General features: G+C 37.8%; 1 protein-coding gene across 1 annotated transcript in view; it reads right to left on the bottom strand.

The window, feature by feature from the left end:
* Positions 1 to 13,096, bottom strand: part of CDON (cell adhesion associated, oncogene regulated) — a 130,289-nt gene extending 117,193 nt beyond the window's left edge. The window contains exons 1-6 of the mRNA XM_006900864.1: positions 13,021 to 13,096; positions 10,286 to 10,558; positions 8,744 to 8,890; positions 7,339 to 7,482; positions 5,447 to 5,734; positions 1,552 to 1,818 (exon numbers count right to left, since the gene is read on the bottom strand). Of these exons, the coding sequence (XP_006900926.1) occupies positions 1,552 to 1,818; positions 5,447 to 5,734; positions 7,339 to 7,482; positions 8,744 to 8,890; positions 10,286 to 10,558; positions 13,021 to 13,096 (1,195 nt within the window). The remainder of the gene's footprint in view (positions 1 to 1,551; positions 1,819 to 5,446; positions 5,735 to 7,338; positions 7,483 to 8,743; positions 8,891 to 10,285; positions 10,559 to 13,020) is intronic.
* Positions 13,097 to 14,058: the final 962 nt, after the last annotated feature.

Here is a 14,058-nt window from a genome sequence, read left to right as displayed (position 1 = left end):
CAGGAGGGGAAGACCCTCTATGAGATGGATTGATTCTGTGACTGGGGTAATCGGGATGGGTGTGTCAGAGGCGGTGTGGTTGGCGCAGGATAGAGCAGGGTTAGGGCTGTTGTGCATAGGGTCACTATGAGTCGGAAACGACTCGACGGCACATAACAACAACAACAACTGGGGCTTGGTGGCTTGGTAGTGAGGAATTGTGCTGTCAATGCAGAGTAGGTGCTTGGAATCCACCAGCTGCTCCACCAGAGAAAGATGGCCAATCTCCTCCTGTGTCATTTAATGCCTCTGAAAACCTACTGGAGGGTCAGTTACGTGCATCTTCCAACTTGAAGGTATATAACAACAGAATAATTACAAAAGTTTAGAAAAAGTCATCAAATAAGGCAGGAGCCCTAGAGGTGTGTGGTTAAAGTGGTTAGTTGTCAACTAAAAAGTTAGTTGTTCCAATCAGAAAGCAGAATAAAGACCTAATGCTCAGGAGAAAGACAAAGCAGCCTGCTTTCATAGAGATTTAAAGTCTTGGAAACTTTATAGGTCAGTTCTACTCTGTCCTGTAGGGTTGCAATAAACTAATTTTTCAACAATAAAAATGGATCAGTGAGATCTTAGTCATATCAGTAAAATTATACAAAGGAATACTAAGCAGCTACTTAAAAGAGAGACAAGATTATCTTTTCATGAACCACATGAGAAGACACCAAAGATAAATGGTAAGTGAAAAATCAAAGGCAAAGAATATTACTGTCATTTATTTGGGTTGGGGAAGAACTCAAAACTATTTTTATACATACCCATGTGTGTAATTATATATGTACATACACAGCTATTCAAGAAAGTGATCAAACTAGTTAATTCTGAAAAAGAGAGCTAGTTACCCGAGGAACCCAGTAAAAGATAGATTTTTAGCCATACACCCTTGTAAATGACATATATTTTAAATTTTTAACAAATATTTTCAAATTATTGATGCCTTTGAGCTGTGGTGCTGGAGAAGAGTATTGAATGTACCATGGACTGCCAAGAAAACAAACAGATTCATCCTAGAAAGGGTTAAACCAGGCTACTCCTTGGAGGCAAGGATTCTGAGGCTTCGTCTGACATACTTTGGACATGTTGTAAGGAGGGAGAGGTCCTTGGAGAGGGACATTATGCTTGGTAGGGTGGAGGGACGGTGCAGGAGGGGAAGACCCTCTATGAGGTGGATTGATTCAGTGACTGGGGTAATCGGGATGGGTGTTTCGGAGGCAGTGAGATTGGCACAGGATAGAGCAGGGTTTAGGGCTGTTGTACATAGGGTCGCTATGAGTTGCAAGCAACTCGACGGCACATAACAACAACAACAACAACAACAACAACAACAACATTTTCAAATTAGCTTGACAGGAAAATGTCTGTATGAACTAGGGGCAGCTGAGCATACGGAAAATGAACACAGTTCTGTGATGGTGACAGGGTTAGTTTCTTTTAATAAAAATAATTTCATTCTTAATTAGAACAGAAGTCTACAGATAAGTAAAATTTCCTGTACAACATGACCTAAAAGTGTACCTTTAATTTCAAGTCTTCCAGTAGACTGCATAAATCCAATACCGTTATCAGCTACACATTGATAGAGTCCAGAATCTTCCATGGTAACCCCACTGATTCTGAGTCCATTTCCTGCAGATAGATGTCGTGGGGAAGGATGAATGGGCTGCGCATTATGAAACCAGGTACATCTGGGTGCTGGATTCCCATGAACATCACAGGAAAAATGGACCGTGGCACCTAGAGACACCAGCTGATCTTGCAATCCTTTAGAAATGGAAGCATGTTCTGAAAGTAAAACACACAAATTAAACTCTAGTTCTCAAGACGGACTTTTAAAATTGTCCCATGAGCCATTTAAAATCTTCTCTCTACCAATAACTACTTGAAACCAAACTGTTATGTTTATTTGCATTCTCCCATCTGCTGTGATCATCAAGAAGACATTAGAAATGAGTTTTAACTTTCATTTAATAGGATAAACCAGGTTACTAATAAATTATAGTCTCCTTTTTAAACAGCTTTCTCTGTCCTCTCACTCCTTTGTCCCTAATATACATAGTTTCAAAACCTGGACTTCTATTAACATTTGTTCCAGGCAATCCATTTAAAAGAAAGTTTTCCTGGCTAAATAAGAACAAATACAGAATAATATGTCTGGAAAGGTCCATTCTCTATTGCCAGGCTGGGTATATACTATGCACAAAATTTCTTTAAGTCCTTTAATGTCATTCTTTTTTTTAAAAAAATCCATTTTTTCCTTTTGTAGATTTGTTTTTCTTACTATGATCTGAGTGAAAGTTTACCAAGCAAATTGGTTTTTCTATTCAACCATTTACACACTTTGTTTTATAGCATAAACTATAATTATTATTATGTGCTATAGAGTCAACTACCTCTCTTAGCAACCCTATGCACAATAACTCTGAATCTGGTCTATCCTGAGCCAATATCACTGTCTCTGACACATTTACCCTCATTAACCCAGTTACTATGTCAATCCAAGATCTTCCTCTTCTCTACCTTTCCAAGCATGATGTCCTTCTCCAAAAACTGTTCCTTCCTGGTTACATGTCCAAAGTACGTGAGAAGGAGTCTCAAAATCCTTGTCTCCAAGGATTAGCTTGGTTTCAACCTCTCCGAGACACAGCTATTCTCTTGGCACTCCGTAGTATGTTCAATATTCTTCTCCAGCACCACAACTCAAAACAGTCTTTCTTCTGTCATCTTTGTCCAGCTTTCGCAAAGCAAGTAGTTACAAAGGCTATGACCTGGATCAGGGACACATTAGTCTCTAGACTGACATCCTTGTTCTTCAGCACTCTGGAGAGGTCCCTGCCAGCAGATTTTCCTATTGCAATTTGTCTTTTGATTTCTTTACTGCTGGTGCCAAGAGTATTGACTGTGGAATCCAGCCAGCTGAAATTGTTAACAATCTCAATCTAATCTCTACCTATCATGGTGCTACCAACTGGCCCAGTGGTGAGAATCTCTGATTTCTTGATGTTGAGCTTCAATCCATGTTGAAGACTACAGTCCTTGATTTTCTGCAGCAAGCCCTTCAGGTCCTTTTCAGTTTCAACAAGCAAGGTTGTGTTATCTGCCTAATGCAAGTTGTTGATGAGTCTTTCTCCAATCCTGATGCTACATTCCTCCTCAGAAAGTCCAGCATTTCAAATGATCTGGATCCCTGATGCACTCCTTCCTGATTTTGAACCATGCAGTGTTTCCCTGTTCTGTTCTGACAACTGTATCCTGGTTCAAATAGAGGTTTTGTATGAGAACAATAAGATGTTCTGGGATTCCCATTCTTCTCAAGGTCAGCCACAGTTTGTTGTGATCCATAGAGTCAAAAGCCTTTTCATAGTCAATGAAACACAGATGGGCATTCCTCTTGTATTCTCTGCTTTCAGCCAAGATTCATCTGACTTCGGTGATGATGTCCCTAGTGTCCAGACTCTTCTAAACCCAGCTTGTATTTCTGATAATTCCCTGTCATAATGACAATTTTCTATTTTCTCCTTGTAATTCTCATTTCTACTAATCTTTCTATCCTACCCCTTCCTGCTTTCAAGGTAAATCCTGCCCTTCTTTCTTTATATGGTTGGTTATTTTAAAGAGTGTGTTATTCATTACCTTTTAGATATATTTGTCTATTGTTTGGCTGAAAGTTGAAGGATGACTAATACCATAGGCATTGGGCAAATCTGTTGTCAAGGACCTCTTTCAAGTGCAAAAGAGCAAGTATGTCAGTTTAAAGACTTAAGTTATGTTGTACTTTTCCCAGGCCATGTTATTTTCAATATGCATTCGAAAGTTGGAAAATGAATAAAAAAGACAGAAGGAATTTTTGTCTTTGAATTGTGATGTTAGAGAAGAGTACAGAATATACCAAAGACTGACAAAAAAACACACTATCTTGGAGAAAGTGCAACCCAGGTGCTTTTTAGATGCAAGGATGGTGAGACTTCATGTCACATCTTTGAGCATGTAGTAAAAAAAACCAAATAAACCAAAAAAAAACAAAAAACACCATTCTGGGAAAAGTATAGGGTCAGAGAGAAAAAAAAATAAAACCTTCAATGAGATATATGGATTTAGAGAGACTGCAACAATTGGCTGAGCATAGTAGGGATGGTGAGAATGGTGCAAGATCCAGCAAGGTTCAGTATTTGTTTATTGGTTTGCTATGAGCTGTAACCATGCAATGGCACCCAACAACAGTCTTACTGTCAAGTCAGAACCAGCTCAGAGCTGGCCCTCTAGTGAGTCTGTGAAGCTGTAAATTGCACAGCATGGAAGGAGACTGCCCATATTCCTTCTGAGGAGCCACTGGGAGATTCAACCTGACAGAGAGGCATGGCCTTTGGGTTAGCAGTGGATACCTAACACTGGACACTCCAGGACCAGGAAAGTTGGTCTTCACTGTTTTTTGAGTTCCATTCCATATTTAGTCACTTTTTATCTACACAGTCATCAATCATCAATATCTGCACCATATGCTCAAATCAAATAATTATGTATATTAACTCAATATTGTTTATCATTGAATTTTAAATTTATTTACCATACAGTCATACTTCAGTTCTATGTTAGGGCAACAGCAGAAATACACACCTGAAGAGAATCTACAAAAAAATTCAAAGTAGAATACAAAATTCATATCATTATGAAGCATCTAGCAACTCATAGATGACTCTCCAGTGGGTTTTTAGGAGCAATAAATCACAAGAAGAAAATGCCCACTTTTCTCCCACAGAGCAGCTGGTTGATTTAAACTGTGTGCCTTCATGTTAATAGTGCAATTCCTTACCATTAGGACAGCAGAGCACTAGTAATCTATCCCTTACTCATTTTTCTTTGGTTTTCACAAAAATACATTTTCAAGAGGAAAACATTCACTGCTGCAACACTTAATAGTGAGGTGGACATCAGAGAGAAAAAAAAGAATAACTCTGAGATAGATAAGGTTGATTTTACATATATACATACACAAAACTTTTGAATCACATATTCCCTCAAAAGGGGAAAGTAACAAGAACAATTTTTTTTTTTGAGGTGGTATTTTCTAGTCAAGAAAATGTCTTTTCACATATCCTGAATACCACCCACTAATAGAGCTCAGAAATTCTCGTCATGACTCTAGCAATTTCCAGTTCCTTTTCTACCATGCCATGAAGGAACAAGCTCTGTGTTATATAACCAGTTGAGGACAAAGTTCCCTAGAATATCTCATGTGAAATGATGCTTTGTGTCACTCAGAAATACTGCCTAATTCAGCAGTCCTTGAGAAAAACTTGTTCAGCTACTCATATTGGCTTTTCTAGATACACAAACAGATCTTCCACCGAAATGTCCATTAGACCAGAAAACAGCCTGTTTGAAGGTGGAGGACAGAAAGTAAGTAATATCTTACCAAGCACATTCACCACATAAGTCACATGTTTCAGGTCTCCAGATGTGTTTCCCACCACACAAGAATAGTTCCCTGCATCCATTGGATCAATGCTATCAGTGGTAAGATGAGAATACAGCCTTCTCCACCTGCTTCCCAGCACAACATCCTGACCATCCTTCAACCAGCGTACTTGAGAAGCGGGCACCCCCCTCACTATACACTCCAGGGTTACAGGGCTATGAGAAATAACAGCCAGTGCCTGCGACAGGGTGGGATGAAGAATGTGAACATAGCCTGAAGAAAGGCCTGCAAAAAAGAAGGGACAGCAAAACATATTAAGATTTTTTTTTTTAGATCTTCAGTTGTTGGTGTGTTTTCTTTTTAATTAGAGCAGACATCTGAGAAAAGACCTTTGACAAGATAATATAAAACTAACTTGTATAACTGAAGGAAATGAAGTTGGAGGCCCTGAGCTTCAGATCTCACCAGCAGAATGTGGGTTAAAAATGGAAAGGATGCCTCCCAGTTATAGGGGAAATTTGACTTCTGTTGAGCTTATAAATGCTGGATGAATTACAAATCACTGACATGTTGGAAATTATACCCTGATGGCAGCTGAAATCTTAAGGGGTTGAAAACCTGACAACATTCAGTTATTTAGTATTTACTGTTAGTGTATAGTGTAGGTTTTTTAAAGCCTGCTGTAATAAACCTTGGCAAAATAAAATAATGTCCCTAGGTTGTAGGTCCAAATCATTCAGAAATGTCTTAAAAACACAACTATAATGAAAGTTTTGAGTCCTCTTCTGAATTAGTTTTTAATTAAATGACTTTCAATGGTTTTATTTTTTTTAAGAAAACAAGAAATTTATCTGTCTTAATATATTTAGTATATAGACCAGGATTGATGTTAACGGTTGTTTTGTTTCAGTGTTTTGATATAGTTTTTTTAGGATTTTTTTTTTTTTCAGTCTCTGGGAACACATAATGTCTGGGAACACATAATTGTCATAAACTGAAAAAATGAGGCAGTTTAATAATTATGTGTCATTTTCTCCTGTCCTTTTTCTTATACCCTAATTTTTTTCAACAAAAAGTAACAATAAAGAATCAAAACAGTGGAGGGAGGAAAAGAATTTTTCAATTTGTTCTCCTTAAAATCACAAGGTCTTATGTCATAGCAAAGTAATTTTTAGATAAAAATCAAAAGACTTCGTGGTCTTCTAAGAGTATTTTTGAATTAGTGATTTAGTGTAGAATTCTTAAGCCATGCAGAAACCACTACTTTACTCTGCTCTGAGCATTGATGCTTCTCAGTTATCTTTATCAAAAAATCTGGGTTAAAACAAAACAGGTATATTTTTTAACATGTAACTGTGTACCACTGAGTTGGAATCAACTAATAGTTGTCCCTCTAGCGGGTTTTCAGAAGCTAAAATCAATCGCAAGGGAGGAGATTGCCAGCCTTCTCCTTCAGAGTGGCTGGCAGATTTGAACCATGTGCATTTAAGATTACAATACAGATTCTTTACCTCTAGGCCACTAGAGTGCTTTAACCAGAATGAATTTTAACATAAAATTTAATAGCAGCGACCACCAATATGCTTAACACTCCTATGAATTTATATTTTCTCTACTATTTTCTTTTTTAAGGGCAAAAAATGTTTTGCACATATATTTACTACCATATTGACCCCTGTCAGTTCCTGACTGCAAAACTGTTATATTTTTAAAATATCTACTAAATTTATTACATGTCTACAATGTATTAGTGTCTACTTTAAAAAAATATTTTCTTATGATAAAGAAAAAGAATCTAAAGGATAAATGGATTCTCATTTCCCAACTTTGTTATGAAGAATGATTTTCTGAGGATTATTCTAGTTCCCATTATTCCCTCAGATACTTACGATTCACAAGGAGCTTCTGGCCAGTGGATTCAACTTTCAATTCCTGAGTGACAGAATTATAAATTGCACATTTATATGTTCCCCTGTCCTCTAAGGATACATTTAAAATGTGAAGATTTCCTGATGGAAGAATCAAGTATTTATCTGAGGAAGGAAGGAGGGGCATGCAGTTAGGCATTGTCCTTTAATGAGGGACACTACAGACTACAGTAATACCATAAAGTAGCAACTAGCTGGTTCAAATCACAAACTAGGTTTGAAATTTAGACGCAAGACAAGCAGCAAGCAAACAATTAAGAAAAAATCAACTCTATTATAAACATTTTAACAACAGACCATTCATTAAGAATAGTGCAAAAAGAAGAAATGTTGTTAAACTCAGATAAATTCCCATCCTTTTAAAAACAGTAACAGGGAAGAGGAAGGGAGGAAAAGATGCAACAGTTCAAGAATGAAAATCCAACTTTTTGTAAATTTTCATTAAAATCACAATTGCAAAAAAGTCCTAAGGAACAATGAGAAAAATAAAATATAAACCATAACAAAAACAAACTCATTGCCATTGAAGTGATGGCCACTCAGGGGGGCCCCAGGTGTTACAACTGGAGATGCTCCTCTGGGTTTTCTTGGCTGTCATCTTAGTTGACTGGAATCCCTGGGTGGTGCAAATTGTTAAGTGCTTGGCTACAAACCAAAAGATCCATGGACCCAACCAATGGTACATAGGGTTGCCAGGAGTTAGAAAACACTTGATGACAAACAGGAACTGTCTTCCCGAAAACAGACTTCCTGGCTTTCTTCCATGATACTGCTGTGTGGACCTTCAGGACCCTTTTGCACCCAGACAGCATCTTTATCACCTTGAGCAAACCTGTTGCTCCAACAATGATCTTATGATATTCATTAATTTTTTAATCATTTGTCTTGATTTTTCCCCACCAAGTATGTGCTGTGTACTTATTTTCTGCCAGATGATTGCCAAAGCATGAGTGAAGCGACACAGCAAACAAAGCACTCTTACAGCCTAGTGTAAGGAAGGTGGCATGGCAGAGGCAAGGACAAGCAATTAGCAATGGCTAGCTAGTATGATTAATTCTCTGAAGACAAGCACAGCTAAGTCAAGGGGACGAAGAGTGAAAGAGCTACCAGTATGGTTTTCTCGGAAGGCTGCCTGCTGAGCAGAGACTGAATGGCTTAAAGATCAACTCCTGCAGGTACTAAATCAGAATTAGTTGTATACTCTGACCTATTCCTATTTAAGCCTATTCCTCTTAGGTTTCCTAAGAGCAGAGACAATACATCTGTTTCTGGATTTACTGTACCCACAGAGCTCTATGGTACAGAGCTCAACAGCTGGCTACTGCTTATCCTGCATGCATCATTGGCTTTCTAGAAAATGTCTCACCTGTGGAATGCTTGAGCCATTTCCCTCGAATTTTATAACGCACCTCAGCCTTGGGGTTACTATCTGGTACCTTGCAGCCAATGAAACCAGCACTTTTTTCTTCTGCTGTAATAACATTCTTTGGTAATGAATCAAAATTGCCAAGAACTAAAATAAAAATTAAATATGTAAATAAATAAATACAAATTTATTCTGTTTCTAAAGGAAAATGAAAAAAATTCAAAACATCTATACATGGCCTCTGGTGGCAGCTAATCACAACCCAAGGAGTGCACAGTGTTTCCATCTGAGACAGCAAGGAACCCAGGTGTGCATGGCTGAGGACTGACAGCTAAAGAAATCCATGTCACACTTTCTCAGAATGTATTGCTTGTAAGGGACTGAAAAACACACAGCTCTTAAGACATCACACACAGACCTTAAAAGAGAAAAAACATAATTGAGAATGATAAAGCATAATTATTCTCATTCTGCAAAGATAAGTCCTCTTCAATCAGTTAGTTGTTCATTAAAACTCACTCTCTGAGGAACGAACTGGGGGGCAGGGTGGGCAGGGAGAAAAGTGAAACAATGAATGAATGGAAATCCAAAATCTCTGTAAATGTTCATTAAAATTAATATTTTAAAAAGATATTAAAAACCCCTCACTTTCTGTATATATAATTAATTATTCTGCTTGAACCTGCTCACATTACCATATTAACTTAAGACATGAAAAGTAAGTTGTACTATCATTTGAATTATCTGTATATTGTCTCTGGGTTTCAACTGCTCTTGTTTTAAGTTCTGAAGATAGAGGAAGTTTCCGAGCTTCTTTATCATCCCCAGTGCATAGCACTCAACAGCTGTCACTAGGAATCCAGCTCTCCAGTTGTATCTTGGAGCTGTCCATGGGTCATAGCTCTGCAAAAACATTTACTCTTCTCAGTTTTGACAAACTCACTAGGGGGATCCAAATTTGTTCTGTAGATAGGGGTGTCCTTATAAAGAAGTTTTCCATTACTGGAAGCCATCACCGTTTGAAAGGAAGATGCCTGAAGTTTACCAATAAAACCACTCACTCCAGATTTTCCGTAAGTTCCGTTCTTAGCCTTCCTTTCCTTACAGTCAGTTATTTATCCCCCGCTGTTTTAGTCTGCTTTCAATTATTTAAATTAAAATAACTCAGTGATCAAGAGAAATAAAACAATTAGATGGGAAAAAAAGGATAAAGAACTGCATAAAATTACTTAGTGTGAAACAACAATTTAACAACAAAGTTAGGGACTTTTAAAAACTTACAAAGAAATTATTCAGAATGCACATTAGAAAATGATCCTTACTGTGTACGTATCCTTAAAAAAACCAACCAAATAATTTCCGTATCTTGTTACAGCTGAAGATACTGTGCTTGCTGAGGTTTAAAGCTATTCGCACAACAAAGAATTCCTACTGGGAGGATTTGACAGCAAAGCCCAAGTTCTTCTCAATATTCACAAATACAAACACTGTATAAATAGAGGCTTCAGGAAACACACATAACAGACACCAAATGAAACTCACCTGCAGGGGAGATTCTTGCAGGGGCACTCACAACAGTACCAATGCTATTATTAGCAATGCACTGGTAGTGTCCCAAAAGGGAAGGATTAAGAGAAACGATGGTCAAAGTCCCCTGATGAATCTTAATGTGTCCCACATTTCGATCCAATCTTTCTCCATTAAGCAACCATGAGATATGAGCAGTCATGGGTTCAGCAGAACAATGTAATACTACAGGTTCACCAAGTTTCTGGACAGCAGAGAGTGGCTCAGAAATAAAAGACGGTGCCAAATCTATAGAAAATATTCCCCACGTGTAAGGGGTGGGCATGAGGGAGAGGAGAAGAACGCATTAAAAACATTTTATCAATAATTGTGCAATTCTTTATTTCCTCTATATATGTATCATGTTCCTTAATGCCTATAAAAGTTCCAGCAACATTTTAATTGCCAATTTTCAGAAGGATAAAAAAAAAGATAAAATTTGTTGCCTGAGACTTAATAAATGTGGAACAAACAAAAATCCACATGATATAAAGCAGATAAAATTTCATTTCTATTAATGTGAAATAGCAAAGTTATTTTAAATAAGTGATTTGTAAGAATTGGAAATTTAGAATCTGAAAAAGGAAAATTTTTTTTTTATTCTCTCCTACTTTACCAATATCTGCCTAGTGGTATACCCCACAGGGGGTTGTGCTACCAATCCAAAAGCACTATCTATGTGGTGGTTCAAATCCACCAGTGCCACTGAGAGAAAGATGATCAATCTCCTCTCATAGAATCTATAGCCTCTGAAGACCTGCTAGAGGGTCAGTTATGAGTTGGTTTCAACAAGTCAGCAGTGAAACGAGCTATTTTACCAACAAGATTTGACTTTCGGGTGCAAGTTATTTCTTACACAAAGGTTATGTTATCTCTATTACTTCCTTTTAATATGAAAGGATGCTCAACTTTAAATAGAAATTAATAAAGCCACAACCAAAGTATGAGGTCTATCCATCACACTTGGGAAGGTGGAGGGACGGCAAAGAGAGGAAGACCCTCAACCAACTGATTTGACACAGTCACTGCAGCAAAGGACATGAGTGTGTTAGAGATGTGGGGATGGCAGAGGGTTCAGATCCTGTCCACAGGATCACTATGAGTAATACTCAATTTGATGGCACCTAGCAACAACAACAGCAATCCTTGGAAAAAGACTTTATGCTTGGAAAGGTAGAAAGTCAGCAAAAGAAAGAAAGACCTTCAACAAGAAGGACTGACTGTAGTAATGGGCTCAAGGGGGATGATGAGGACCGCACAGGGTAGTCCAAAGTTCAGATATGCTATTATAGGGACACTATGAGTGTAGTCATTGTGCAGCACCTAATAACATCTTTTTTTTAGATATAAGGTTATATAAGGTAACAATCTGAATATTTTATGTGGTGTTTGCAAAGGTTTCCTTTTTTAAGGCTATCACTCCAGGTACTTGGGGTGGAGGGAGTTCTTGCACTAAATTATCCACTCCTCAAAAGGAGTTGAGGAGGAAAACAGAAATAGTGTTCATTTGGAGGAAATAAATCAATAAATTATTGTATCTATTTTTATAAGACATTGAATCAGAAATTAAGATTAAGGGAAGTATCCCTTTTGGCTGAATTTGAGGTGACTTTATAGCAGAATAAAAGCAAAAACACTACCACTATATCATCTTGTCCTTACCAATTCTGATATATCAAAGATAATAAGTATTACTTAATGAGTAAACATCCTTAGTATATCTTATATACATATTTTTATAAAATAAAACACGTGACAAGTCTTGGGCTCAGTGCTTATTTAAATATTTAAAAATAAATACTTTTAAGCTTGGCAATAATATAAAGAGTGATAACACTGGGGAAGACAGCAAAGTTCTTTTACTCTATATTTGATTAATACTATGCTGGGAGCCCTGGTGGCCTAGTAGTAAGAATCTGCACTGCAATCCCAAAGGCACACAGTTTAAATCCACCATTGCTCCCTGGGAGAAAGATGGACATTCTTCTCCTGTGTGGTTAATTCTTCTGAAAACCCACTAGAGAGTCAACTCTGGGTCAGTTCTGACTCCAGGGTACACAACAACAACATGCCAACTGTAAACATCTATTTGGTTGTGTGTAGTCAGCATTTTATTCCTGCAATAATTTCCAGATTTGGAATTTTCCAAAAGATGAAATTTGAAAAATGCTTGTTTGGCAAATATTTCTTTTTATGCCCCAAAGCACTATTAGGAGATCTAAGCTAAGGTCCTAAAATCTCTTCAGTAGCAGGAGTGGCATCCACTTCCTAAACAACTTGCCTCCGGACACTCTATGATAAATGTTGATAGCTGTAGAGAGGCTTCAGGCATTTTGTTCATAGGGTCGCTATGAATCGACTCAAAGGCAATCAACAACAACAACAGTCATACTGTTAAGTCATGAAGCTGAGCAAACAAATCTTAGAAACATCTTTCAAACTGCTCTTGAGTCAATTTTGACTCACAGCAACCCACCAGAGGGTTTCTGAAACTGTTGGTTGCAAAAGGAGGAGACCAATCAGATGTCTACCAAGGAGTAAACTAGTGACATCCAGAGAGGTGGGACCTCTGGATTAGCAGCACAAATTCCTTCAGGCCACACTGTCACAGCTACCTTCAGATTATTACCATTTTCTACAAAGCACCGAAGTCAAAGTCTGTTTTTCCCAGGACTGATCAGGGTGGAGCCATGCTGTCCTGACACACTTACCTGTACTCCCAGAAGTGGACACAAGCATGAGTGTAGCACACAGCAGTGTCTCCAAGGACACATGGACAGGACACATAGTGCCAGTGTACAGAAGTAGGACAGAGGTCCACAACAACTCAGGAGTCAGCTCACTAAAAACATCAGAAAAAAGAAAAGCTAAACCACAAAAAGAGTTAAATGCTTTTATCTGCTCAAAGTTGTCTGCATAATGGTTGCCTGCTTTTTTGAAAGTTCATCTATTTTGTACAGAGTATGCAAAAAAAAACATACTCCATCTAGCCAACTCTGATTTACGGTGACTTTATGCAGGCTGTTCAACAACGGGTCTTTCTTTCAAAAGTAAGTCTCCAGGCCTTTCTCCTTGGACTTTTCTGCATGGACTCAAAACCAACCTACCTTGCAGGCAGATGCAGAGCGCATTAATCTCTTTCACCAGGGACTCAAGATATTTCAAACAAAAGACAGTTAACTGTGCATATGTTCCCAAATTATGAAGTAATCTTCTGGATGCTTAATTAGATGTTTAAGCTCATTCTGCCAAGGCACTAGGATATCTCTTTCAAAACTGTTGTTAGATGCCAGCTAGTCTACTGCAACTCACAGCAACCCTATAAATAACAGGTCTGAACTCTGCCCTAAACTTATACCACCAGCACAATCTCTGATATGCTTGATCCCACTGTTATAATCACTGTGTCAATCTATCATTGTGAGGGTATTCCTCTATTTCTCAAACCTTCCAACTTTCCCAGAATAATATCTTTATCCAAGTAATGGCTCTCCTGACAACATGCTTAAAATATGTGAGACCAAGTTTTACCATCCTTGACTTGCCTTTAAAGAGTACCTGATTTCACTTCCTCTAAAATAGATACATTTGTTATTTTGGAAGTCCAAGGGATATTCAGTACTCTTCTCAAACACCATAACTCAAAAATATTTCTTAAAACAACTATGAGATATCATTTCACCCCAGTCAAAATAGCAAAATTTAACAGAACAGCAAGCAACAAATGCTGGCGAGGTTGTGGAGAAACT

Source organism: Elephantulus edwardii, unplaced genomic scaffold (genome assembly GCF_000299155.1).
Source record: "Elephantulus edwardii isolate Elephantulus edwardi_28Jun2011 unplaced genomic scaffold, EleEdw1.0 scaffold00297, whole genome shotgun sequence".
Taxonomy (NCBI): Eukaryota; Metazoa; Chordata; class Mammalia; order Macroscelidea; family Macroscelididae; genus Elephantulus; species Elephantulus edwardii.
The sequence above is the reverse complement of the archived record's forward strand: the minus strand, read 5'-3'. Positions and strand labels throughout refer to the sequence as shown.